This window comes from Plectropomus leopardus, chromosome 8 (genome assembly GCF_026936395.1).
Source record: "Plectropomus leopardus strain MGB_pleo_1.0 chromosome 8, ASM2693639v1, whole genome shotgun sequence".
NCBI lineage: Eukaryota > Metazoa > Chordata > Actinopteri > Perciformes > Serranidae > Plectropomus > Plectropomus leopardus.
The window spans coordinates 21,116,123-21,143,981 of NC_142183.1; the positions used below are offsets into that span (position 1 = coordinate 21,116,123).

Consider the following 27,859-nt stretch of genomic DNA (forward strand, 5'->3'; position numbering starts at 1 on the left):
ATGACCAAAAAAGCAAGGCTATAGTATGGCAAAAATTGGCAAAATATGACATGTGTCAAAAACAGCTGAAAACACCTCAAAACAGCATAAAATAGTGTGCCAAGACATGCCATATCATTGTATGTTGCAAAAACGGCCAAAAACACCAAAATATAGCATGTTGAAAAAACGACCGAAAAAGCAAGGCTATAGTATGGCAAAAATTGGCAAAATATGACATGTATTAAAAACAGCTGAAAACACTTCAAAACAGCATAAAATAGCGTGCCAAAACACGTCATAGCAAAGTATGTTGCAAAAATGGCCAAAAACACCAAAATATAGCATGTTGAAAAAATGACAGAAAAAGCAAGGCTATAGTATGGCAAAAAATTGGCAAAATATGACATTTCTCAAAAACAGCTGAAAACACCTCAAAACAGCATAAAAATGCATTTAGAGACACGCCATAGCAAAGTATGTTGCAAAAACGGCCCAAAAAAACAAAATATAGCATGTTGAAAAAGTGACCGAAAAAGCAAGGCTATAGTATGGCAAAAAAGTTAAAATATGACATGTCTCAAAAACAGCTGAAAACACCTCAAAACAGCATAAAATAGCATGTAGAGACACGCCATAGCAAAGTATGTTGCAAAAACCATCAAAAACACCAAAATATAGCATGTTGAAAAAGTGACCGAAAAAGCAAGGCTATAGTATGGCAAAAATTGGCAAAATATGACATGTCTCAAAAACAGCTGAAAACACTTCAAAACAGCATAAAATAGCGTGCCAAGACACGCCATAGCAAAGTATATTGCAAAAATGGCCAAAAACACCAAAATATAGCATGTTGAAAAAGTGACCGAAAAAGCAAGGCTATAGTATGGCAAAAAAGTTAAAATATGACATGTCTCAAAAACAGCTGAAAACACCTCAGAACAGCATAAAAAGGCATTTAGAGACATGCTATAGCAAAGTATGTTGCAAAAACCATCAAAAACACCAAAATATAGCATGTTGAAAAAGTGACCGAAAAAGCAAGGCTATAGTATGGCAAAAATTGGCAAAATATGACATGTCTCAAAAACAGCTGAAAACACTTCAAAACAGCATAAAATAGCATGCCAAGACACGCCATAGCAAAGTATGTTGCAAAAACGGCCAAAAACACCAAAATATAGCATGTTGAAAAAATTACCGAAAAAGCAAGGCTATAGTATGGCAAAAAAGTTAAAATATGACATGTCTCAAAAACAGCTGAAAACACTTCAAAACAGCATAAAATAGTGTGCCAAGACACGCCACAGCGAAGTACGTTGCAAAAACGGCCAAAAACACCAAAATATAGCATGTTGAAAAAGTGACCGAAAAAGCAAGGCTATAGTATGGCAAAAAAGTTAAAATATGACATGTCTCAAAAATACCTCAAAACACTTCAAAACAGCATAAAATTACGTGTAGAGACACGCCATAGCAAAGTATGTTGCAAAAATCATCAAAAACAGCAAAATATAGCATGTTGAAAAAGTGACCGAAAAAGCAAGGCTATAGTATGGCAAAAATTGGCAAAATATGACATGTCTCAAAAACAGCTGAAAACACTTCAAAACAGCATAAAATAGCGTGTCAAGACACGACTTAGCATAGTACGTTGCAAAAATGGCCAAAAATACTAAAATATAGCATGTTGAACAAATGACCGAAAAAGCAAGGCTATAGTATGGCAAAAATTGGCAAAATATTACATGTCTTAAAAACAGCTGAAAACACCTCAAAAGAGCTTAAAATACAGTGCCAAGGCATGATATAACAAAGTATTTGGCAAAAACGGCCCAAAAAACAAAATATAGCATGTTAAAAAAATGACCGAAAAAGCAAGGCTATAGTATGGCAAAAAATGTCAAAATATGACATGTCTCAAAAACAGCTGAAAACACTTCAAAACAGCATAAAATATCATGCTAATATCCGCCCTTGTATAATATGGTGCAAAACCTTTCAAAAACACCATAATATAACATGTTGAAAAAATTACCAAAAATGCAAGGCTATAGTATGGTTAACAATGGCAAAATATGACATGTCCCATAAACAGATGAAAACAGTTGAAAACTGCATAAAATAGCATGCAGAGACACGCCGTAGCATAGGATATTGCAAAAACACCCAAAAACATCATAATAATGCATGTTAAAAAAAAATGACAGAAAACGCAATGCTATAGTATGGTTAAAATTGTTAAAATATGACATGTCTTAAAAACTGCTGAAAACACCTCAAAAGAGCTTAAAATACCATGCCAAGACACGACATAACAAAGTATGTGGCAAAAACGGCCCAAAAAAACAAAATATAGCTTGTTGAAAAAACGACCGAAAAAGCAAGGCTATAGCATGGCAAAAATTGGCAAAATATGACATGTCCCATAAACAGATGAAAACAGTTGAAAACTGCATAAAATAGCGTGCAGAGACACGCCGTAGCATAGGATGTCATCCTTTATAACCATTTTTCAACATGCTATTCTGGGGCATTTTTCGGCATGCAGCACAATGATATTTATCAATAATAATAATGTAATTAATAATTTTTAACCCAAATTATGAGCAAATATGATTCCAAAACATTTATTAAAAAAGGAAAGCAAAACATAACAAAACACACAATATATCCTAACTGCTAATATAAACAAGTATAACGTACAAGTGTGGATGTGTAAATGGTTGCGTGTGTGTGTGAGAGAGAGAGAGAGAGAGAGAGAGAGAGAGGGACAAAGATAAGGTGTGTGTTTGTGTTAACACACCAAGAGGCAGAGGTGAATTGACCTACAACAGAAGTACAAATACAATGCCAAATCCAAAATGGCCTCCATGCGGGGGAGGTCTTAGCTGTTTATGTTAGACAAAGGAACAAAGAAAAGGCGGGAACTTTAAGTTCCTTCTCTGTGTGTTTCTTTGGAGAACTAATTTGTGAGTGTATGCTTGGATCTAATATACATAACAGGTGCCTGTTTTGTTTAGTTGAAAGCAAGACCCTGTCTGAATGAGGCATGAACACCTAATTACAAACAGATCACAACAATTACTCCTTCAATTGCAATACATGATACATACGATATAATGAAAGCCAAAGTAAACTGTCTTGCTCAGCCTGTACTTATGTCTTAACGCTATGCCAACATGTAACTTGCCAAGAGATCTTTGGATTGCTGGCTGAAGAAAAGGGGGTTCTGGTTCAGTCCTTGTGCAGTTCTAAGGATCCAGGAGGACGCTGGACAGTCCTGGTGTCCTTAGAGAGACAGCAGTTCAGTGCGATCTCAGTTCTGCTCTCCTTGTTTCTTGGTAAGTTAGTTGTGTGACACATGTCCAATGTCAAGTGTCAAAATGAACAAATCACATGTGGAGTTCAAAAGTGGACCATTTTCCGACATGCTATACTATGATCACCTTCAACATAGAAAACCCAGACTTTTTCGGACCCTTTTACGACATGCTATGCTATGTCAACGAAAACATTGATTTTTTTTACAGTTTTTTTTAATATGCTATACTGTGGTGTTTTTCGACATGTTTTTCAACGTCGAAAATGGAAACATTTTCACACCATTTTTCAGCATGCTTTACTCTGATGTTTTTCAACATTGACAACATTGAGTTTTTTGGATCATTTTTGGAAATGTTAGAAATCATATTATAGTAAGTGGTCCAAAAACTCATAAAGACATAATAGTGTAGTATGTCGTCTAGCATTTTGATTAAAACTTCATAGCATAGTATGTCATCCAAAATTTAATCAAAATGTAATCATAGTATGTTGTCCAAAACGTCATAGAATAGTAAGTTGTCCAAAATTGCTCCAGTCCTTTTAACTGTCATATTCCTGATGGGAAATTTCAGCACAGGTGTGCTCAATCACCTGTGGGGGGATGTTGCACCTGTTAAGACCAGTGAAACACAAAACAGAGGTCTGAATTTAGCCACAAAATGTCTGTGTGCATGTGCATGTCGGTGCTTTACTCCCTATTAAAATATCAGCTCTTAAATACACACTCGTTTGTGACTGCGGCGGTGCGGATGGATTACAGCATCTCTTCACTTATGTCCATTGCGTAAATATGCCTCACTAACTTAAAACACTTAAATATTACCACAAGCAAAAAATTCCTGCCATTTAAATCCATGCTCTACTTTATAACTCTGGTGGTTGTGTAAGTAACTAAATTGAATTCAAATATCTACTTAAACTGAAGTCAACAGGCATTATGAGCAGGTTTTATATAATACTGAATACTTTAATCAGTGAAGTGTAGGGCTACTATTATGTTTAACATATAAATGTAAATAAAGTACACAGTAAGTAAGTAGTATACTGTTGAGTTGCATGTTTTGCCAACTTATTTACATCATTTCAGGGCACACTGAGTTAGAATAGCAACATAATTTAATACTTCTCTTGTCTAAACATCAAAATAAATCTCTAGCTGTGTGGGGCCAGGTGTATTGCTCAGGATTTAAGGAAGCACAGTGTCAAGTATTAAGTTTTTTGCATGAGCAGTTTTGAGAAAGCTAAAAGCAGCAATATCACAGGTCAAGCACTGCACTAGTTGTAAAAATGTCAAGTAATAATGGCTATAGAAGCATTTATGGTGACTTTTTTCATGCTTACTATAATGTGGCAGAACAATAACACTATATATTCTGGTGTTAGATTTACATACCACTGGCTTGATTTAAGTAAACATTTGGCAGAAAATAACAAAATATTTTTTGCCAACACTTTTTTGCATTTATATTGGTGTTTATGTGCTCAAAACAGAGGGAATGATCTGACCATCCTTGGAAAGACCACCACTGGAGCGGGGCAGGGGTCGGGTCTGAGCTGAGGGCTTCCACTGTCTGTTGTTGAAGCTGGCACTGAAACCTGTTCGACTGTGCTGAGGCGGGAAGAAGTTAGGGAAGTGAACGGGAGGCAGGACGAGCACCACAGGCTTCAGCACCTCCTGATGAGCTCTGCGGGGACGGACAACCGGGGTTAGCGGGGTGGCAGGAGGAGGAGCGGGATGTAGAGTGGTGGTGGAAATTGTGGTGTTGGACACAGGGGTGGTGCTTTTCTTGGGTGTGCTGTTTTCTGGTTTGGGGGAAGAAAAGGAGCTGGACGCAGTGTTCTTTGTGGCCTGCAGGCGTAGAGCTTTGGCTTTTCCTGAAGGACAAACACAAGGAGATGAAGGTCGGAGCGAGAGAACTGGAGTTTTGGACTAAAGCACAGAAAGCATTGGGAAAAGGGAATGAGGAATAGCATTACAAGCATCTCTTTAACCAACTGAATATACTAGATACAACTGACTTAAGATATAGGACTCAGATAGCAAAAACTAAATAAATAAACTTTGCTTGAACGTTTGCTTAAGATGTAGGACTGACATAATCATGCCCACCTTGTGACATCTGCCGTCTGTTAGTAAATTCCTGATGTCCACACAAAGTAGTGCTGTTGCTGGCCTTGGTCTCTTGGTTTTTTGCCTGAATACTGACAGAGAGGTGGGGCTGAGAGGCACGAGCATGGGTCGTTTTTGTCGCCCTGTTGGTGGGTCCATGCTGCTCTTTCCTGGTTGGTTGGTTGGAGCCGATCTTGTCCAGTATTCCTTTTGCATTTGCCCTGATAATCACTTCATGTGGTGCCTCCACTGGCTTGGGCTGTTGAGAAATAACAAAGAAATAGCTATTATTTTCTAAGACTTGACCAAATAATTTTTAGGAGGACAATGTGAATGAAACATGTTATTAAGTAAAACATACAACAAGCTCAACAGCTCGCTGCATGTCATCCCCTCTCTCTCCCTCTTTCAGGCTATCGATCTTCTGTCCTATCTAATAAAGGTAAATGCCAAAATAAATAAATAAATGATCTAAAAATCCAGGACGGGTGCTGCCATCTTGCAGTGGTGAAGTCATTCAGAGCTGAAGTCTGCACAGTAGCGATATCCGTGGTGGGGCAGATCCCGTTAAAACACCCGTCCAACCAGTTGCGAGCAGCTCTACTGAATGCTAGCGCAAGGATTGGCTGTCACAGCTGTCAATCATGGTGGAAAAATCCCCATTTTGTATAATATAATAACTCCTTTAAAACCAAACTTATCATAAAAACAAACACTTGAACAAACATCAGGGTGATGAGAACTACCTTCAGTGGCAGAAACCATCTTTGGGAAAAATGTATTTGGCATGTACTTTGAGGTTTTGGTTTGGCCTATGTCCCATTCACAAACATGGAGGGGTGGGCTTTATGACCTATACTGCAGACAGACACCAGGGGGCGATCGAGATTGAATAACCTCACTTTGGGGGAGCTATCGTGTTGTCCATCCTATATACAGTCTAGGGTCCAGAGCAATACACTTGCAATGGCATAGTTTTGTCCTCTACCAAGGTGAGATCTATGCTACTTTTGGGTACAAAAGCTCTCACAAACATTTTTTGGGTCTCAGTGAAGTCAAAGCCATTTTATTTTCAAGAAAACAAAGGCATTCGTCCAAAAAGTTACATTGCTGATGCTTGAAATGTTTGAGTTTCCTACAGTGTAACATCTCCAGTCTCTCTTTCTTTATCTCTTCTTGAATGTACTATAGCGAGCCAACGAAAGTAAGCTCTAACCATTGTAATAGGTAGGCTAATAGCTACCCTGATGTCATCCATTGGTTTGTGGACTGCCATTTTGGAGGAGCGAGGGGTGGATCTAACTCACAGACTGCAGTGACCAACAGCAACAACTCGCAGACAGCCTGTCACTGAAGAGGCCCCACCATTGAATATACCTAACTGAATAAAAACAGTTCTAAAGGAATTCTTCCCCCTGTACAGTTGTCATGAATGTTGAAATTGCCAACAAAGACCAAAGCCATTTTTTGAAAAAGGCTGTCAAAATGTTTATTTCTGCTGTAAAGCTGGTGGTTTTAACATGGTGTTCTAAGGGGATTTACTCTGTTTTGGAGCCAGCTTCAAGTGGCCAATCGATTAACTGTTTTTGGCACTTCCACATTTGTTCTATTTTGACGCCTTGCAGGTGGCCACTTATTCACGATCCCAGTTTTCCTATTGCTGAGGCGTCACGTCTTTATGCCTATATCCACTCTTGTCTTTTTAAAAGCTCAGTTTGGCAGCTTATAACAACTTAGCTCTGGTTTCTTTAACCTGTTGGTTGTGCATCCCACCATACAACAGCTTTTAGGGACTGTGTCCACAAAGCATTTTTTCCGAGTGCCGGCATCTTTTTTTCTGTTGTTCCTCCTGAAGAGAGAGCATATGCTGCCATATGCAGCCACCTAAAGAAAAAGTGCATTGTCCAGCGTCTATCTCCAAAGTGCTTTGGCTTTTTTGTGCAGCCACTCCGAGCACTTCTAGTTGAACGTCTAGTTTAACTTTTCAGACAGGCGCTGGGTTCGTCAGTGCTGCTCCTTTAGCTAATAGGCTATCTGTCCCGAGCTGTATCAAATGTCAGTCAGAAACTGTCACAGCAAAGACAGAAAAGCTCATTTGTGGGAGCAGCACACTGAATGTTGCAGGTGAGTGTTGTGCTTTTATAACCCGACCATCGTGAGCTTGTTGTTAGCTGTGTAGTACCCCACTGTTAACATAGCGTTTATTAGCTACTAAACTAACATTGATGTCAAGATATTGTTGTGGCAGACACAAACACCATGTGTGGTGCGTCATTAAAAATGCAAAACAATGTGTATTTTTCCGTTGTTTGCTAGCTGATGGAAGTGACATGGAGGCACCTTCACATAATACAAAGTCAACAAAGAACAGTGACTTTTGTTCTCCTCCAGTTTGGGCAGGATGTAATTGCGCTTCGTCTCGGTACAGACGGAGACTCCTTCCATTTTAGTTAGATACTAAAAAGACATTCAAAAATACAGAAATAATGATGTAGGTGCTCTACATCATAGTAATATTGGTAAAGGTAAAGCAGAGAGGGGAGGGAGAGCCACCATGTCCTTGCTGCTGGCTGCAGGGTCACCTGCTGTCTCAGCAGCGGCCCACACAGCAGCCTACTACTCTCCTCTACACCTGAATTATTCACAAGAACAGTGTATACTAGGGGGACAAGCAGCCTGTGTGGGTTTATGTGTGTATTTTGTTTTTAAGGGCTTGCTTGTCCATTAATGCAAATGCATATTTGTGTTTGTACAAACTGTTCATAATTCTTTGAGGCTTGTGTACACATATACTGTAAAACATACAAGTGCATGTGCATGTACTTATTTATGCTGACCCACTCTGTGAACACAGGTAAACATGACTCAAAAGCTCCGCTGTAATGCAGTCTTTGGTGGACGCGCTGAACTTCATTGATGCTAACTCATACAGACAGGGGGCGCTGAATTATTCAACAGACACTCTCCCCTGCCTCCCTTTCTTCCCCCTCACCCCTGTAAATCTCACTTCCTCTCCATCTCCACTAACCAACTATGCCATACTCTGTAAATCTCTCATTTCCTTCTTGACTCTGCCAAACTCAGCTGCCACAATGTACCCCGGAGCTGAACCCATTCTGTTTCAATACTTACGTTCAAAGTCACTAAGTCCAATATATATCTTGGCCACTACACTTAGATTTATGAAACTCACCCTAAACATTGAAGAAAACAAGTCAAAGTAAAAACAGTCAGGTTCTGAATCCTCCATTAATATTGTCCAAGTTTATCCATCACAGGTCAGGGACTGTTAGAGGATAGTCCACCTTTGATATGCTCTGCTTTCTCGGAAAATTAGGCCAGAAACACATTACTTGACTGTCTTTATTGTCCCCAGCTGTTTCTGTATGGAGGGCTCATAAAGAATGTTACTGGGCGGCGCTACGGCAGGGGAAACAGACAGCATTCAAACACTTATATAATTGCTATTTTTATGGCGCTTTTCAGAGTGCCACAATAACTTTTGATTAGCTGAGTTTATTGGAGGTAGAGAGAAAAAAAATCCTGTTTGAGGCACCATTACAGCACTTTGATTATCTTTTCATTCCTATCTGCGGAGGTATAAAACATGATGGATGGCCAGAAAGGAACAGACACCACAGTGCAAGAGCGCTCTGTCACACCCAGTGGGAGTTAAATGGCTTAATAACCCTGCGCTGGCATCATAAGCATAAGAGCAGATTTCATAATATGAGGGAGTATGTCGTAAACGTGGCCATGTTGTGGATTATGAGGATGTGGGGAAGCCTGGCCACATAGACACGATGAGACTTGCTGATGCGCAGTTACTAATCCACTGCAACACACTGCACCATCAGCTAGTTAGACCTGGGTTTCCCTCCTGTAACAATCTCACTTAACAGCCACCAACAAAATAATAAAGAGGTGTAGGAGGGAGGAAGGGAGGGAGGGAGAAAAAGAGAGAGAGAAAAAGACAGAGAGTGTCTGATGATTGCATTGTGAGAAGATGATGAATTTTGGCTGAAATAGGGAAACAGAAAGAGAGACTTTATGAATCTATAAAAGCCATTGACTAGACAACACAATAGAGTGAGAGACAGAGTGCTTCCCAATTATTAGATCCTTTCAGACAGCTACACTAAACACAAATCCCTTCTACAGTGTCTAATTTCCAAGTGTAACTCATAAACACCTTCATATTCACAAAAAAACTGGACTCCTACTTTTCCTCCTTACGTTTTCTTGGTTGGGTAATGAAATCCAACTTTTGTTCTAACTGCAGGCTCTCACTCCTCCCATCCTTTAATCTCATCCTGACATACCTGATTTCTGTTTCTAAAGCTTTTTTTCCCTCATTTCAGCATTCATTCACACTCATCTTGCCACCTTCTTCTCCTTCATCTCACGCTTCCCTTGTGGTTGTAGATTAGACTCAGACATGACGTCTGTGACCCGCAATTCTCATTTCTTTGAGCAACTTGACTTCTTTTCTATTTCCTGTCTTTCGGGTTTGACCAAGTACCTGCAACAGCAGCCTGTGATGCTCACTTTCACCTGATCTCAACTTAAGTGGCCTGGTACTGAGCTTAACTTCCCCTCTGTGCCCTAAAGAAACAAAAAAAATTAAAAGGGCTCTGTCTCTACACCTAAGAAAAATTTGCTTCAGTTTCCCAGTAGATGATTAGTTTTTGATACCTGGCGGGCAGCACAGCATTCCTGCTTCATCCGAATTCCTGTGCTGGTCTTAAGGCTTACCAATAAAACCTCTATCACTGTGTTGTGTCTGCATCTGTGTGTATCATAAGGGCTTTTCAGGACACAGAAAAAAACACTGAACAAACTGTCACTAAAACATAAAAAAGCTCACCAAATAAGACCATCATACTGGGAAAGGTCAGGTCCAGGGCAAGTGGCAGCCATTGGGGCTGAAATTGAAACCAACACGCAAGTGCCAAAAACTGCAGCTAGTTGAGGCTGGCTCCAGATGCGAGTCGATCCCCAAGATAAAATGCCAAACTTACAGCAGAAATAAACAATTTTACAGCCTGGTACCAAAATGTTGCTTTATATAGCTAATTTCAACATTCATGACAACGGTACGGGGGTGAACTTTTCTATAAATCACTCAGTTACATTTTAGTAAGGCTTAAAGTTATGTGCGGCCACTTTGAGTGACAGGCTGTCTGACGATAGTGTCCTCAGATTGTCAGTCAGATCAACCCCTTGCTCTCCCAAAGTGCTAGTCTATCACCCAAATATTAACACTTCTGGCACCAAAAAACAGATGGCAATGGCCAAAATGCCAAATTCGAGGCTTCAAAAGAAGAGGCCACAAACCATTGGGTGATATCACGCTAGTTACGTCCCTTATTTTTACAGTCTATGGTTCAGGCCAATTTTGGATTTTTTTCATTGAAGACCAGAATGCTTGCAAGGGCTGGTTGCTTAATTACCTAAATTTGGCCCTGCGTTTTTCCTTGGCTACATTACTTGAAACATAGCAGCTGTAGTGTTTGAAGGAGCCTCAATAGATTCTGTTCAAGAAGTAAAATGATCACATAGACCATTAAAACCTTGAGGGGAAAAAAGTATTGACTTTACGTTTTAAGTGATAAGTTACATCTTTTACGATCCTTACTCATTACAGGTTTTTTGGAGGCAGCACTATGAGTTCGATAAAAAAACTGAACCTTTAAAAAATGGTAAATTTGCTTTGACATTGAGTCATGGCAGCTGGGCTGCATTCTTACATCACGCTTCCTTCCCTGTGGTCACTTCTATACTTAATAAAATATGAATATGCTACATTGACCCTTGACTTCCTGTGGTGGATTATTTCAGTGTCAAGATAAATAACACAGTGGATATCGGTGATACAGATGCCATCTACTGAATGTTAACCACTGCTTTGCCTGGTGAGGTGTCTTTGTAAGCGATGTTTACCTCTCTGCTGAGAACAGCCAGAAAGCAGCCATTGTTCTGTTCTGAAGGCTCCAACATGAAGAAGGGGTCTGTTTCCTCTGGACCCTCAGCATGGTCAGGAATGCTGAACGGGAATGGACTAAGCCTAGATGAAACACACATACACAAAAATACAGTATAAAAAACTGCAAAAGACAGTATGCACAAAATACACAGAGGCATCTGTGACAAGTCAATACAATACATAAGTAAAAACAATACATAAGTAAATGCAGTGAGTCCACTAGTTACATAAGTAAAGCCAGTTATTTATACAAATAACATTGCTTGTGTTTAATTTATGCTGGCCTGAGGCATTGCTAGCACACCAGGCCAGCCTACTGCAGGGAGGAGTCGGTCTTCGTACACCCAGATCTACAGGAAGGATAAACTTCAACAAGTCTTAAGTTCTTAAAACCACACAAATACAGACACACATACACACACACACACACACACACACACACAAGAAGAACTGTTCAAAAAATATAAAGAATGTCAATAAGAAGGAAATTTTTTTTTTCTGTCCTTTTCACAGCATTTAGAGACATAAAATGACACCCTTGATTATATTTTCTCCTTCAGTTTCTGCCTGAGGTGTGCTGAGACTCTGACAGAAGCCTGTCTGAACAGAAACAGGCAAACAGCTCAGCAGGCTGACAGACAGCGAGGCAAACAATGACAATGACAGAGACAGAGTGCACGGGAGCACTGAGGTACAGAGACCTAAGGCTGACCTGAAGTTTGCTTGTTTCGGTTCCCCCTCCTGCTCTGAGCAGGCGTTGGCTTGCTCCAGGGCCCTGCTCACCACCTCCTCATTTTCCTCTTGGTATGATGAACAGGTAGAATACACCACTGCCAAAACCTTAGGGACTATATAAAAACAGTTTGCATTTTATCAACCTTCTGTAGGTAGATAATACTTAACCTCTGTATGTTGCAACTATACTGCACTTTAAATGTAAATAAATGTGTGACAGATAATACCAAGACATTAAAATAAAGCTGCTTTATTGACACAAGCCCACAATCATAAACAACAAACTAATTTCATGTTCAATTAAAGCAGGAAGACAGACACGCACATTCAGTCGGAAAGTTTCTCGTCTAATTTTATGACAATTAAATTTGATTATTCGAAATGAGCCATCCTCCTCATCAAGCACTCCCTTTGAAGGAACGGGTTCTTGAATATTAATTCCTTGGTACTGTTTGTGTATATACATGGCTCATTTTATTCAACTGCTGCTGGCTTGTAGATTTGTGAAGCTATCGGCCATTTGTTTCTCTTCATTTGAGCTTTGATTTCTTTCTTGCTCGCTAATTATAGCCAGACAGAAACAATTAACGCAAAGCTGATAACAAATAAAACCTGCTCAGATGTGGCAAATCAGCTCCAAACAAACGTGAAATATTGCTTCTAAAGAAGGGGAACTGAGTCAAAAAGACGAGAGGCATGAGGGAGAAGCATTTTTTTATTCAGATGTTCTGTTTTACAACACACCCACCTCACAGCTGGGACATTATGGCCTACGGAGGTGTGTTTGTAAATGTCTGTGTGAACATCTGTCTATGCGTGTGCCTATGCAGAGTCACTGAAATGAGACCATCGATTCAAGCAAACCAGAGCACTCGATACACACCCACCATTAATTAACAGTCCTATTAGAAAGTATCTACACTGGCAAAAACGCAGCAGAGGGCTGATCGATAGCAGTGTGATTAGAGGAGCTGGTTTTCATCGCTCCTAACAGAAAGACTCAAACTGTTCGATGACCCAGACAACACTGCAAGAAGACCACTGAACAATACAAGATGGACTGAGGCTAATGAGGGACACTCCTGGACGCAGATTAACGTTCTAGATGGAATAAAATGCAACATAACAGAATACGACTGAGCAGGAAATCCCTGACTGCAGAACAGAACTGCAGCACCTGCACAGAATACAATAAACTGTAAAGTAGGTCCCTCTGTCAAATTCAGTTCCACAGAATGAATGTAATACAAAGCAGAATTACAAATCACTTGTTTAAAATACGTATGTGAGGAATGCTGCAGAAGACTGTTTCTGACCACAGCAGAGCAACATTAACATTTCTAATTAAGCCTCAGATGATCTCCCAGGGATACCACAGGCTTCAGTCTAATGGCACACGAGATTAGATAATTAGGAAGTATAAGCTTCTTTCTGTCAGAGAGGTGAGAGAGGCTCGAGTCTGAGCTCATATGCTGTGTGTGTGTGTGTGTGTGTGTGTGTGTCTGAGTATGTGTGTGCATGTCGACATGAGAGCAGGTGGTTTAACACTCACACTTCAAGGCGTGATCAATATCCTTCCTCTGCTGGGCTACCAGAGCTTCCAGTTTGCTCTGGGCTATGGAGCCCTGGGATAAGTCTTGCAGCAGTTCTGTGTCTGTGAGAGGGAGCAGGATCTGTGCTTTATTAGCTGATCTGTTTACAAATGTGCTGTGCATTAGTATGGGTTATATTTAAGCGACTCTTATTGAAATTACATCCCCTTAGGTATATGGAAGGGCTTGCTTTGACAGGGTTGTTAAAGATGTGCAGCCTATAAGAGTATTGTGGACAGACCATCAAAAACAAATCTCTAAAACTAAATAAAACATAGCAATAAAATGCATCGAAACTGTTATCCACTGTAATGCTCTTCATCTTTTGTATAAACACAAAAAAATAGTAATCAAATAATGGGGACCTCTATGAAACAGTTGTTTAATGGGTTCTGTTTAAGATTTGTGGATGAAGTCACTGCTTATCAAAAAAGTCTGCTGAATCAAACCTTAAAGGCTGCTACAATTTTACCTTTAAATCTTTGTAAATCTGTTTGCTTTAAACTAACAATAACACTGTTACGGCAGAAATGTTACAAACATGTAAAAAATAGTAAAATAGAGAGCTATGCAGGTGTAGGAATTAGAAAAAAATATATTCACAGAATATGAGTAGTGTCATGCAGTATAAAATCATGAAGTTGTAAGTACACTGTTCACACAGCATCCTACGCAACAGTATGCATCTGCATAGTTTCAGTGTGAACATAACTGGGTGTAATGTAGACTCAGCTAAAACATGGATTTCTGAAATCCACACTTTATGGCTCTGCTGTTATGCATAAATTACGATGTACCTCCATTCTCTTGCAGTATAAATTCGACCAGGTTGCTGACTGCAGACACAGAACACTTGGGGGTCAACAGGATAACACGCACCCTCTGAAGTCGCTTATCGGCGCCATCCAAAGACTGGAAGACCTCTGGTATCAGCTTCACATCTGAGCAGAAAGCACATAGATGAAAATGATACATACACATAGAGTTAAATAATAATCACAACCACACATTTGGTCAGTGTTTACAGTCTATTCACAATGTCCCACTATATTTCTTGGCAGAAATAAAACCTGCCTGAAGGCGTCTTTCGCAATTATAAACTGTCAGCTTTGGTACATGGCTTAATTGTTTCCCTAATGACTATCGCAGTGGCAGCCACTGTCAGCATATCATATTTACATTACAATCTCAGCAGACATTATAAGAGCCAGAGACTGTGCTGACAACCATTTTTTCAACCTATTGTTACTCTAGTTGTTGGTTAAAAAAAACAATCCACTTTACCATAATATATATATTTTTAAAGAGCATTTTTGCTATTAAAAAAAAAGAGCAGTTGGTTTGAATAAATAGTACATCAGTGTGACGAGACCAAAATGTGCTAATCAAGTAATTATATGATTGATGGCTAAAAAATAAAGGGAATCATGACTGACAGCTGTGTGGGAATCCTTCGGTGTGCTCACGATCGGATGGATGTATCAGCAGGGTCTCAGAACTGTGCAGGCTGGTTGCAAATGACATCATCACCTTAAGATGACAGCGGCCATTTGCACATCATTTTGCCTTCATTGTTGTCAAGTAGGAGCAAGTGGAGATGCGTTGTCTATCTTTATATACAGTCATTGGCTTATACCTCTTTCTGTCTAGCTCTTCTTTTGTCTACAAAGGCACAAACAGATACTGCACTCATGGTCACATCCATTTCATGCTTACTCTTGCAGCCCATGGCAGTGACAGCCTGCTGCAGTTCTTCCCTCTGTGTGTTTGTGTGATCACTGACACAAACGTAGACAGTGTGCTGGTGATTGCCGCTGTTGGCTTTATGTTTCTCTGCGATTAGGGAGGCAGTGTGGGAGACAGTGAGGCCAGAGAAGCAGCCTGCCATAAGAACATCTCCTCCCTCTGGTAGCAGGGCGCACACTGCGTTTGGGCCCAGGCAGCAAGATTTATCCTGCAGATGTAGTCAGTGAAAGCATTAGTTTGATAAAGAGACCAACAGACTGAATATGAGACGTCTAGATTCCAGTTTTCGTCAGCAGCAGCACTGTTGAGATGCAAACTCAGATAAGAAAAAGTGGCTGGTAAAGTAGCACTGTATCATAGTGGTAAATAGAATTGAGCTGGGAACAGATGAGAGAGGAGAGCGAGTATGGAGCAGCTGTTGAAAAGCAGGTATGGAGGCAAGAGGAGGAGAGAAAGCAAAGGAGGAATACACAGAAAGAGTGGGAGTAACAGTGCAATCAGATTACAACAAAGATGTCCTTCAATCAATAGGATCCCCTCTGGAAATAGTGCTGAACGTATCCCTGTGGAACGACTGGGCTGGCTTGAGTTTCTGTATTTAATATCCAGATCGCAGGGAAAGACAATCCAGGGTGGAGAAGAACAAGGACATTTGAAAGGAGAGAAAAACAGAGGAGAAAAGTGTGATGAAGACTCGTAAAATGGAGAGAGCGAGAGGTGATTAATTAGGCAGTGGTGTTGAATATTTGATTGGATTTGGCTGCAAAATGTGATTTAATTGTGTTGTGGTGCTGTGTGCTGCTTACAGTTTGTATGGCAGCTTGACTTTAATGGAGTGGAAATTAAATGACTGAACCGCTCTTCCCCTCCCAGACTGGAATGTTCTTTATGGCTAAAAATGAAGTATGACCCAACCAGAGGAACGGATGTGAAATATTTGTATCTGGGAAAACTAATCTTAGTTGGCATAAGGGATCTCAGTCTTATAATCAATTTGAGCAAGTCCATTACCAAAGTGAAATCATAAATATCAGAGGAGATTGATGGGGCTGAGAAGATTTTCACAGCCATATTAAACCACATTCTGCAGGGGCGAGGCTGCTCTCATCAGAAACCTCGTCTCTCTCTGAAGCTTGTACCTGGATGATGAGTTTGTGGTCGCTAAGCAGCTTGGTGGTGTAGAGCTGAGCTTTCAGCTGAGCGGGGAACACCACTACATCCCCACAGTGGGAATCCTGGCAGAAGGTCTGGCCCTCCAGCTGCCCAATCGATTTCACTTGTGAGAAGCCCACACTCTTCAGCACACTTAGGACCTCATCAAGACTAGAGGAGAGGAGAGAGGAGAGCAGATTAGTGGAAGCCCAAAATGGGGGATGAGGGGAGAAGGGAAGAGGTGGTGGGAGAAAAAAAAGACTGTCATCATAGATAATAATGGTGTGTAGAACTGCTATGAGGCCTTTTAAAAGACTTTAGTAGTAAAATGTGCTGTAAAAGCCATTAACACACACACAGACACACAAGCACACACCACTAGTCCCAACAGGTGACCTTTACAGTCCTAGAGCTTGCTGAGGGTTGTTGCTGATTGAATCTGTCCACAGCAGCAGGATTTACACCTAACTGAATCAGCCTGTCGGGGCGCCTGCAAGAACACACATTAGCGCACACGCACACACACACACACTCATATAGTCCAGTGGTTTAATTGGATGTCAGCTGGGTACCTAGCCCATAAAACATTGGGCAGCACCCCAAGTTAAAGGTCTGTGTGTAGGTATAGGTGTGCACACACTCTATATATGCTTACAGTGCGTTCCTCAGTTTATGTTCAGGTGTGCAGGTGTTCGTCCTCTGCTTCTGAGTTGGTGAGTGAGTGGTGTGAGTTTTTGTGTGTGCTCAGCTTACCTGCTCCTTTGTGTGTTGACCCATGCGTAAAGTGGAAGGCTGCTTGATCTCTCCTGCTTCGTCTTCACACTCTCCGGCAAGATAAACTCAATGGACAAGAGATCATGTTTGATCCTGCAGCGGGCCAGAGAGGCCGCCAGCTTGGTTTTGAACCTACGCAGAACACATACAATTTTTTTTTCTTCTGTATTCTCAATTTTTATTCCCTTTTATAAATCCACAAGGAGTTCTAGTTCTTTCTTTTTTTCCCCCTTTGTATACTTTTTTTTCATTCCTGACCTCAGGAGGTAGTTTTCCACATCTCTAACTTCCTGCACGATCTCATCCACCCCCTGGCGTTCCCATGGGAGGAACTTTCTGTCCTGGAAGTCATAGAGCATGACGGCGACAAGGCTCATCTGATCATCTGGCTAGAGCATGAGAACAGAAAGTACAGTTAATTGGTGACTTCTGTTTTAGTTAGAGAACAAAGAAAACTGAGGAACAAGGAAAGAGGCTGCCTGCCTAATAGACAAATTTCTAATTTTTGATAACATGCCTGAGACACAAGCTTTTAATTAGGGAATGGTTATGCTTCAAAGGTCTGCTGCATGAGGTACATATCTGAAATGTACATGTGCATAAAACCAAGACACAAAACACGACATGGGGTAAAAGTGGGCTTATGATTGCTCTATTTTGGTTATCGAATGAGGGATACAGTTCAGTGGCACTATTTATTTGAGCTCATCCAGTGTGTGTGTATAAAAAAACTGGATACACACACACTCTCGCTCTCTCACACACACACCCACACACCCACACACACACACACACACACACACACACACACACACAAACACACAAACACACACACACACACAGTAGCTAAAGGATGTCCTGCCATGACCCTGCTGCCACTTAATTAAACATAGGTGGAAGCCCGAGTTATACCTCTCCTCCTCTAAAATTATCTATCCATTTGGCTCTCTACTCTCTCTCTTTTTCCCCATGTCTATGTCCCCCTCTCTCACTCTCTTTCTCCACCTTTCTGTCCCTGAGGGTGGGAGGGCACCAGCCACATTAGTGGCAGATGGTGTTCCACAGCAGCAACAGCTTGCAACATCCTCACTAGTGGGCTAATGGGCCGAGAAGCTAGAACGCTGCAAGGGTTTATTCTGCAGCTAAGGAATTAGCTAGTGCTTATTATTCATTCCAGAGACTTCTAATTTCACTTTTAGAAAGGTCAGTTCCAGAGACAGGTTGTGGCACTCCACTTTCCTCTCTCCACCGACTCCTCTCTCTCCCTCAAGTTCCACTTGTCCTTTACCAAGGTTAAACCCTTGGGTGTGGGAAAATTCCCAGTCATTAAGATGCCTGGCAACAGCGTCCCATGGAGGGAAACAGGCCTTCAGTAAACATGCCTGCTGTGTTAAGTCACCTAAAATGCAGGTCTATGACATGAGAAATTGACCTCATTTCACTATATTTAGAACTAATGTTTAATTTTATCACTTGTTTTTAAAAAAAGGTCTTGAAAATAATATTTATGCTAATGCTTAGCTGCCAAATGCTAGATGTTAAATTCACTTCATTATTATGAGACAGTTGAGTTTCATAAAAAAGGCAACTGCAAAACATAACATTATCTCAGTTGATAACATGTTGATTTCTAACAAACTACTACCAGCTACTTTATTACAATGTTAACAAGAAATTTCTAGATGTAACTTAGGCTTCATTTGGCCCATTTGACGTTGAGCTTGTTCAATGTGCCTGTGCTCCTAACATGCTTAACTCATATCTACAATGTCATTCATTTCTATCCTCAGAAGAATTTCTCTTTATTTTCACTCTCCACTGTGATAAAATGTGCCTGAGGCTCTTTAAATATGTAAGTCCACCTATAACATCATTTTTATTCTCTTTTTTTTCCCACCAATACTGTCATGCACTCCCCTTTTTCCAGCCCACCTATTCCCTCTCGCCCTCCTCTTTCTCCTCTCTCTATCAAGGTTGAACTTTATAGATGCCAGCAGTGTAAAAGGAGGTAGCAGTGAGCTCTAAAGACTGTCTCATTGTGTCTGGGCTTTATTGTCTCGCTAGAGGGATGCAGAGTAACGACCTGCCACTTTCACATAGGGAGACCCATTCATTTCACCCAGGGCCATATTTCACAAGGCTACAGTGTGAGTGTTTGCGTGGGGGTGGGGGGTGCTTTGCAAGCACACATTCATGTGTGTTTAATGTGTCTGTATATGTTTGTGCCGTCTCTGAAGCAGACATTAGTCGTCTAAAATCTGTACGCTCAGTGACAGCTTAGTTTTCAGTTAACACATTCACCACCTCTTGTTTTCATGCCTTTTCGTCTCTATCAGCTTCGTGCACACAGACTAGTTCTGTGCATCATCATCCAGACTGTTAGAGAAGCAGCTCGAGCAGCCCTCTTCTTTCCCAAGCTTCTTTTATGTGGAGTGTTAAAAGTAGGGCAAAAGTACATGCCAATCTCCTCCAGAGGATACCTCTTCATTTAAGTAGCAGAGCATTCATCTACTGTCTAACAGCCGCAGGTACACGGCTGTGCTGCGAATCGTTCTTTTACAACTGTGCAGCCTTAGTATCACTAATAACATTCTGCACACTGGTTCTAGGACATATGTAGGAGAGACCCTGTGGAGAAGACACTCCAACACCACATCATCCAAACACACTATCCCCTAGGTTGGTATGGCATTTTGATTTCATCACTAATTAATGGGGAATTTTGCTTGAGAAAAGTAATAAAGGAAAAGACACAGCCAGGTACATTCTGCCTCATTTACCTTTTAGATGTGTTACTCCAAAGGGAGCAATTGTCATTGATTAGGGAAGGGAATAAGAAAGACACAAGGCGCTTTGTGAGCTGATGAAAGGAGAGTATCAGTGTAACACATCAATATTACTGGTACTGATTAGAGGTCTGGAGAACAGAACAAAGAGTGTTTGGAGAATGAACAGCAGGACATGAATACTGGAGAGTAAAAGCACTGCCAAAGGATAGTGAGCAAAAGTGTTTCAGAAAACAGTGCAAGGTAAGGTAAACAAAGCTATAAAGAAATTAACAGCCTGGTAAACCTCGAACTCTGTCCCAGCTAGTCTAAAAAAATAAGTAAAAAGATTTTCAGCAGCAAATTGAAAGTAAAAGATGCGTCTCTCTGTCACATCATTCCAGAACAAACAAGGATTAAACATCTTAAACTAATGTTGTATTAACCCTTTGAAACCTGAGCAAATCGACTTGATTTCTTTTAAAAAATATAGGAGGAAGGCAATAAGCAACTTATAAAGAAATGACCCAAAAGTTAAAATTGAATGAATTAGAAAAAAGTTACAAGAAAATTACCTAACACATTCGAAAAAAAAGAACAACAAAAGGCAAGTAAAAAACGTAAGTAAATGAGTAATAAGGAATAAAAAATTAAAAATATTATATATTCCTTAACAATTTTTGTATTTATTATTTTAATATTCACAAACAGAATTTCCAGGATATTTTTCTAATCTCTCTCTCTCTCTCTCTCTCTCTCTCTTTCTCTCTTTCTCGAAGGTGTCTGAATGCAGCACAAGAATAACTGATGTCCATCTAGGTTTTAAAGGGTTAAAATACTGCTCCTATAGAGCACACTTACCATTGGCTGAGTGAGGTAAAAGCAGCTGTCAATCATAATGTCCTCCAGCAGCTCTTGATCTTTGCAGAAACATACAGATGTAAAACAAGGTTAGGCAGAAGGATGGAAACGTTCTAATGGGATTTCCATTTAGAATTATGTGTCTGAGTAGTAACGATGCATATAAGTGCCATCTTTTACATCAATGTCTAATTATCCCTCGAAACCAGTCCTGACTCTTTCATTTGAAGCATGAGATAGAGACACGAGGAATTACTCCTATCCATTAACTGGTAAGATGTATGCTATGCAGGACAAATCCATATTTAATGATGAGAAGAAGTCTCAAAAAAAAGGGGAAAGAGATTAAGATAGAGCAAAAGAGGCTCCTAGAGGCACCCCTAATGATTGTGATTTAATTTGAAAGGATAATTCAATTAGATGGTGGGTTTAATTTCCCGTGATTAAACGCTTATTTGATGCTTAATTAGAGTTAATCTGATTCTTCATCTGCCTCATTTCTTTCGTTTATTGTGTCTGTGGTGAGTGGGTGTGTGTGTAAGCGCAGGACTAATGACATTGATGACATATGATGTAATAAACAGGCTACATCTAAACATGATCTTTGAAACCAAATATGGCAGCCGCTCATGTGTTACAAACAAGACACTATGCTTTTATGACTTGTTATCTACTTTATCTTATTAAACATAAGTTATGGCGTCGTGGTGACTTTAAGGACAGATATGATTGTCCTTTTCTTACACTTTTGTATTATACACATACAGAATAGATTTTAAAACATCTGAAACGTCTTCAGGTAAGAATTTCTTCAGTGTTCATTGTTGAGGTGAGCAATATTATCTCAACTGATTTCTTCTTCTCTATAACAAATGGACTCTGTGATTTAAAGCAGTTAAAACACTGGATAAAGCAGTTTTACGTAACAAATTTGTCTTTCTCTGCATGTTGGAGACAGGTCGCTAGCCTCGCACCTGTTAATGTGTGCTCACCTTTTTTCTCTGATAACCTAACATCTAGACATTCAAGAGGTTTTTATCATGAGCTACATTAAATACTGAAGTCTTTTCTTCTCCAAAACAAGTGGATTCTGTGATTCAAACCAATCAAAGCACGTAATTAAGAAGTTTTACATTTTAAAAAAATCTGTGTTCTGACGGTCTCATCATGGAGGGGCAGCGAACTACAGTGGCTGACGCATAAACGCAAAAATATGAACGGCCATACCTAGAGACAGTGTTAGGTTTGTCTGTTCTGGTCTGCTGTAAAAACATAGCAGTGCAACATGGTGATCTCCACAGCTCATTCAAAGTATCAAAAATAACTGTTCTTGGCTTCAGGTGATTATACACTAAAAAAGACATACTTACAATTTTATATTCCATGTCTACCAGTATGTCCCTATAAATCCTACACACTGGGCCTTACGTTTTGGGACATTTTCTTTTCTTTCTAGGCTATACAGTTAACCTTTGCTTGACCTATTTTATCAAATCTGGACAGTAGTCTCAAAAAGATAACTATGAACTGTAAAGAGGGTAAGCTGCCTATCAAATATCTATGCATGTTTTTTAGAGTTTTTTTCATCTCCATGCCCTGGCTGTCATATCATAAAGGCAGCAACTGTCTCTTAAGCCTACAGAATGCTTTCTCTCTGAAATCCACATAAAAACACACAGAGACTAGCCCTCCCATCCCCATCTGTGAACAGTGGGCTCTCCTCTTCTGTAGGAGGGAGATGGAGAGGCAGCAACACTATCCAGTTTATCGTGTCAGGATTAAGTAAGAGCTGCTTCCAAAGCTGCTCTGCAGGTACAGTGTTTGCTCATTACACATTGGAAATGGGCAAAAGGATCAGTCCTCTAACGTGGACGTCTTTCTAGGCAGATCGGAAAAATCCTCTTTATGTTACTGTAGAGGGGTAAATAAAAGGTGGAAATAAGGTGCAGAATATTAGTATGCTCATGCAGTATGTCTATGCGTGGTTTCCGCCTTGGTTAATTCTTATTCTTGACATACACACCTCTAAAGCTGCAAATAGGAGGTAAGCCCAGCCCGTCCGCTGAGACACCATGGAAACCACAGACACTGCTGTTAACTTATCCCAGCATCTCAAATCATGCCAAACTGTACTCTGGGTCTCAGCCAAATGCACGCTGGGTAGATAGCATGCAGGGCAGGACAAACACACACATCTGCATGCAGATATACTGTATCCATATACACACACAAACAGCCGGGTGCACAAATATATATCTATGGGTAAGAGAGCTTATCTTTAATTGAGGAAACAAATGCATATCATCAGCAGTGGTCTAAGGTAGGTAGCAGGTATGGGTCAATGAGGTTTACAATAGCGGCCATTACTGCAGAAGGCCTTAAAGATAAGCCCTGAAGAGATAACCACTCAGTGCACACAGAGCAGCACAGACCCCAGAGGGAGCCATGATGGTTGGGTCTGTAGAGGTCATAGTCTTCTGCATGCTATAAATCACACACAGCAGGTTGAGTAAAACACAGAGAAAATCCAGCTATTAATCACTTACAGTAGACATCTTTACACAGCAGACACAGTGCCAGGGTTTCTCAAATCACAACTCCTGACTCTGGAAGTTGACATAAAAAAAATGATTAAAATCAGCCTAACGAGAAATTAATTCTACACCAGCAGGAGGCGCTAGTCATTGAATGACTCATGTTGTGGTTGTGTGTTTTGCGGCTTTGATCCAGGTATTACACAATGAGCAGTGACTGATGGTGACTGTGGTCAAACAAATCCTTAGTGAAAGAGCGACACCTGAATGCAGGCTCCTCTTCTCTTCAGTTAGGACTTTGTCTCGCAATGTTCCACATCAGTGCACCCGATTGCACATTAATCTAACAGAGGAACAGGGGAAAAAAAGCATGTGCCATAAGTTATACAGTCACCTTTGGACATAATGGCAAATCTATCTTACATTATGAGCCTGTATAATTTCATATTTGCTGCAGCATATAGCTGTTCTGATTGTGGTCAAGGACAAAAACAAGTCCTTCTCTCCTATGCTTTAAATCCAGCCGAACACAAAGTGGTCCAAAGAACCTTTCTAGTTGCACACAGAGAATACAGCAGCCACAGTCATCTGACAAGGGCGTCTGGCTGCCCAGCTGGACAGTATGGACAATGAGGCAGAAATACTCAGAGGAGTAGCCAGTGGAAAGAAAGAGGGAAGAGGAGGGGGGGGGGGTCTTATGGCCAGCAACAAGGTCAACTACTTTTACCAGTAAAAATTCACACAAAAAAAACTGTACACAACTTCATCTGCACATACCTTAGGCACTGAGAACACAACAAGAAATAAAACCTTGACAACATAAAATGCCTCTAGGTCAGTGATCAACCAGGCAGTCACTCATATGAAAAAAGTCTTTTTAAAGAGATGGGAGAGGTCAAAGAAATAGAAAAGCCCTGAAGGTATTAAAAAAAGAGTGAGAGAATGAAGTGAAGCAGGAGAGGTGGAGAGGGGAAGGCGAAAACTGCTCGACTGCTAATATTTGTCATTTGGCTGACTTTAGCTCGTCTTTGTCTATGAAATGTCAAATCCACACCAGGGTAAACATCAGCGCCAACTCCCACTCCATATTTTAGTATTGACTGACAATCACAGCAACAGACAAGCCCGTGTCCTGGGTCCCTGATGCGGAGCTTATTGAGCCACTTTTTTGTTTTAAGCAGATAAGAGTTATAATCACACAATCAATACCAGAGCTCATTGGCATTTTGCTCTGCGTGTTTTTTTTCTGCTGCTGAAGCATTTCTTCTTTAGGTTAACAACTGACCTCAGCTCAATTTCGGATCAGTCATTCCAAGGCAGTGCACGAATGATGTGTCTTGTGTGGATGTGTATGTGTGTGTGTGTGTCTGCCAGCATGGGTGTGTGTCACTAGCAAATCAATTTCTACACCAAAAGTCAGGCTGTTCGTGGGAGGAGGAAGAGGAGAGATTAACATTGCCTCCTAGGCTGTGTCATTTCATCTGCACCCAATTCCACCACACAGCCAGCCAGAGTGGATCTAACATGTGACCAAAATATGTATTTGACTGAGGCAAGTCGACAATCATGTCTCCATAATCAGAGTAAAGTTTCATTATTGATCAACACCAAGTGGCTCTTCTTGTGCAACAATGATGCACTGCCATTCTAATGGACTAAGAAAACGGTAGCAACATTTATTTAACTTCAGAAACAGGCAAACCCTTACCTCTGTTTTCTATTATACCTTACCAAGATTGGGAATAATGTCAAAAGTACGGGAATAAATCCCATAACCCTGTAAACAAGCCAGTGAATTTGTAGCTCCTCCTTTGTTTAAGGTATTGCTATTGTAGTACCCTACAAGCTGTAACTCTAAAAATGAACTAATTTTAGAAATGTCAAACATGGGAGATGGGACCTGCAGAGAATAAGTGTACTTACACAGTACTGATAAGACAGAGAATATTTGTCTTTGAAATAAGATCTGAACAAAAAGGGGATTAAATTTAACAAGAAAGGCCCCATACTGTAATTGTTCTAAACTCAAGCAGGCTATTTTTCCCTATAAGTAGAGCTCAAGCTCTTGAGCAAATGTTTTTACATGCCTACAGTAAAAGCACATTCCTCACCCTGGCTAGTGCACACAGGAATCTTCTCACAGAGAGAAGAAAAGGGTGACAGATGAAAACAATGTCCTGGCAATAAGATCTTTAAGTTCTCCCATGTTATTATCCCAAGCAATCTGGGCAATTTCACCTGGTAATGTAAAGTGCTATGACCTACAGCTGTAAAAATTAATATAAGTAACAGCAACGAGGCTCTGGCTTGTGATGACAAATATTTTGAGGTGATCTGCAATAACTGAGGAACTTGTAGTCCTAAGGCTTATGCAAGCTCAGGGGCCAGATAGTGAGAGGGGAAAAAAACATTCATGGCTACGAGGGTGTTCCTGATACCTGACCTCTCCATCCACTGAGAACGCATTTAATCGATTCCAGGCAGCTTCCCGCACTGACAGTCGGCTCACCTCCCCTCCCTTATCACCATGGTGATTACATACCCCTGTGACTACGGCCACCCAGACCCCACCCTAGTCCAAGATAACAGATTATGGGCCGGATTGATTTGTAGCATCAGACAGAATTCCCTCTGGTCATTCAAGCATTTTTTTTTCTCTTCTACTTGCCCTTCATCAATCTATCTATATCCAATTCTCTCTGTCAATTAGCTTCCCCTGGGCTATTCATTCTCATTTCAAACACTAGTTTGTTTGCCTGGAATCAAATAGGTTTTACTCGTAATCTGATGTACCTAAAATCAATCAGAATAGTGCTTGCTGAATACCTTTTACTGATGCCCTCACTCCAAAGTCGCCCAAAACTCAATACACAAGTGTATAAAAGTGCGGATGTGTACATACACACAAAGATGACAGAATAAGGAAAGACAGGAGGTAAAAGCAAAAACAGCAAAGGTTCTTCAACACCTTCACCTTACCTGTCACTTGCATACTCACATTTAAGTGTATTGAAGGCCAGTTCATAAGCTGTACGTTGCATCTCCTCATCTTTGACTTCAGGCAATGAGAGCCCTCTTTCTTTGCCATAATTCACCAACCGGTGGGCCACAGGTTTCTCCAGGTGGTTATTCTGGAAGATGACTGATGCCAGCAGGTAGACTCTGTCTGGAAAGCCCAGCTGATCTTGGCTGCTGGTCTGGAGCGCTGGAGCAACAGAGGGAACGTCACCTTCGGCTGGCTTATCCAGAGATGTCAGGTCCTTGTTGTTGGCAGTCTTGGAGGCAGCTGTTTTTGTCTTGCATGTGGAGGATCGATTGGGACGCCCGCCAATATTTTTATTTTTCACCATCTTCTCAAAAATGTGTTTCTTCTTTGACACCTGAAAACACACCATGAAATCCTTGGTTACTTAAATAATGCACAAACCACCCATACACAAGATTATTACTTATTAAATGTCAAGTCATAAGTCATACTGTAGTACATGTTAACCATGGTGTTTAAATTAAAACTAGTAGTATATTTGCAAGTGATTATAATTATATCATCTGTGGTAAATATTTTGACCTATAGGTTAGTTTGTTATTAAATCAAGCCTAGCTAAAATACAACAGTTTACATGTAATGTTAACTTACTAATGCACACAGTTAATGATGATAAATGAAACTCTGATTCAGCTCTGTAAAGTGTAATGTTAACTAACGATAACACCACAGTCGACTTAGTTAAAGTTATCTTGACGTTTGGTTAGCTAACCCAGCTAACCACAGCGGTGCTGTAAGCAGGCTGGGCTTACTGTCCGTTAGCGGCAATAAACGAGGAAATACTTCGGTGTAATTCACGTTACCTTATGAGAAAAATGTCCTCTTTTCTCCCCCAAAAATACTGTTTTCGTGTCCGGGACTCTTGATGTTAACAGCGCAGGACGGTAGTTTAACGGTACAACCGTTGGTCCTTCTGTTAACCTTGAGCAAACTTTTACTGCCAATAAATCCGCCTCTATAAATCTGGGTCCGTTATAAAGCGACGGGCGTCTCCGCGGATGTTGACTGTAACCCTTCTGCTCCTACACTTGAGTAGCCTATCCTTATTTATAAAAATGATTTTAAGTCTTTAGGTATACAGGGTCGGATTTGCACTTAAAAACAAACTTTATGAACGTCCGTCAACATTGTGGAGCACTTTGGATTAGCGTGCGTTCGTCACCATGGCAACAACAAAGCGAGGGTCGCGTTGTTCACGGATCGAGAATTAATCTCTTTAACGCTGGATGTCCTCTGTCCATGTCTGTGGGCT

The 27,859-nt window shown here is 40.6% G+C and overlaps 1 protein-coding gene across 1 annotated transcript; it reads right to left on the reverse strand.

The window, feature by feature from the left end:
- Positions 1–2,608: 2,608 nt before the first annotated feature.
- On the reverse strand, positions 2,609–27,753 carry LOC121948315 (protein NSUN7). The gene is made up of 13 exons (XM_042493682.2): positions 27,411–27,753; positions 26,560–26,941; positions 21,028–21,086; positions 17,660–17,790; positions 17,381–17,533; positions 16,615–16,798; positions 15,446–15,683; positions 14,527–14,670; positions 13,690–13,791; positions 12,115–12,250; positions 11,360–11,483; positions 5,417–5,675; positions 2,609–5,181 (listed from the first exon to the last, which is right to left on the reverse strand). The coding sequence occupies exons 2-13, from the start codon at positions 26,909–26,911 to the stop codon at positions 4,781–4,783; spliced, it is 2,283 nt and encodes a 760-aa protein (XP_042349616.2). The 5' UTR covers positions 26,912–26,941; positions 27,411–27,753; the 3' UTR covers positions 2,609–4,780.
- Positions 27,754–27,859: the final 106 nt, after the last annotated feature.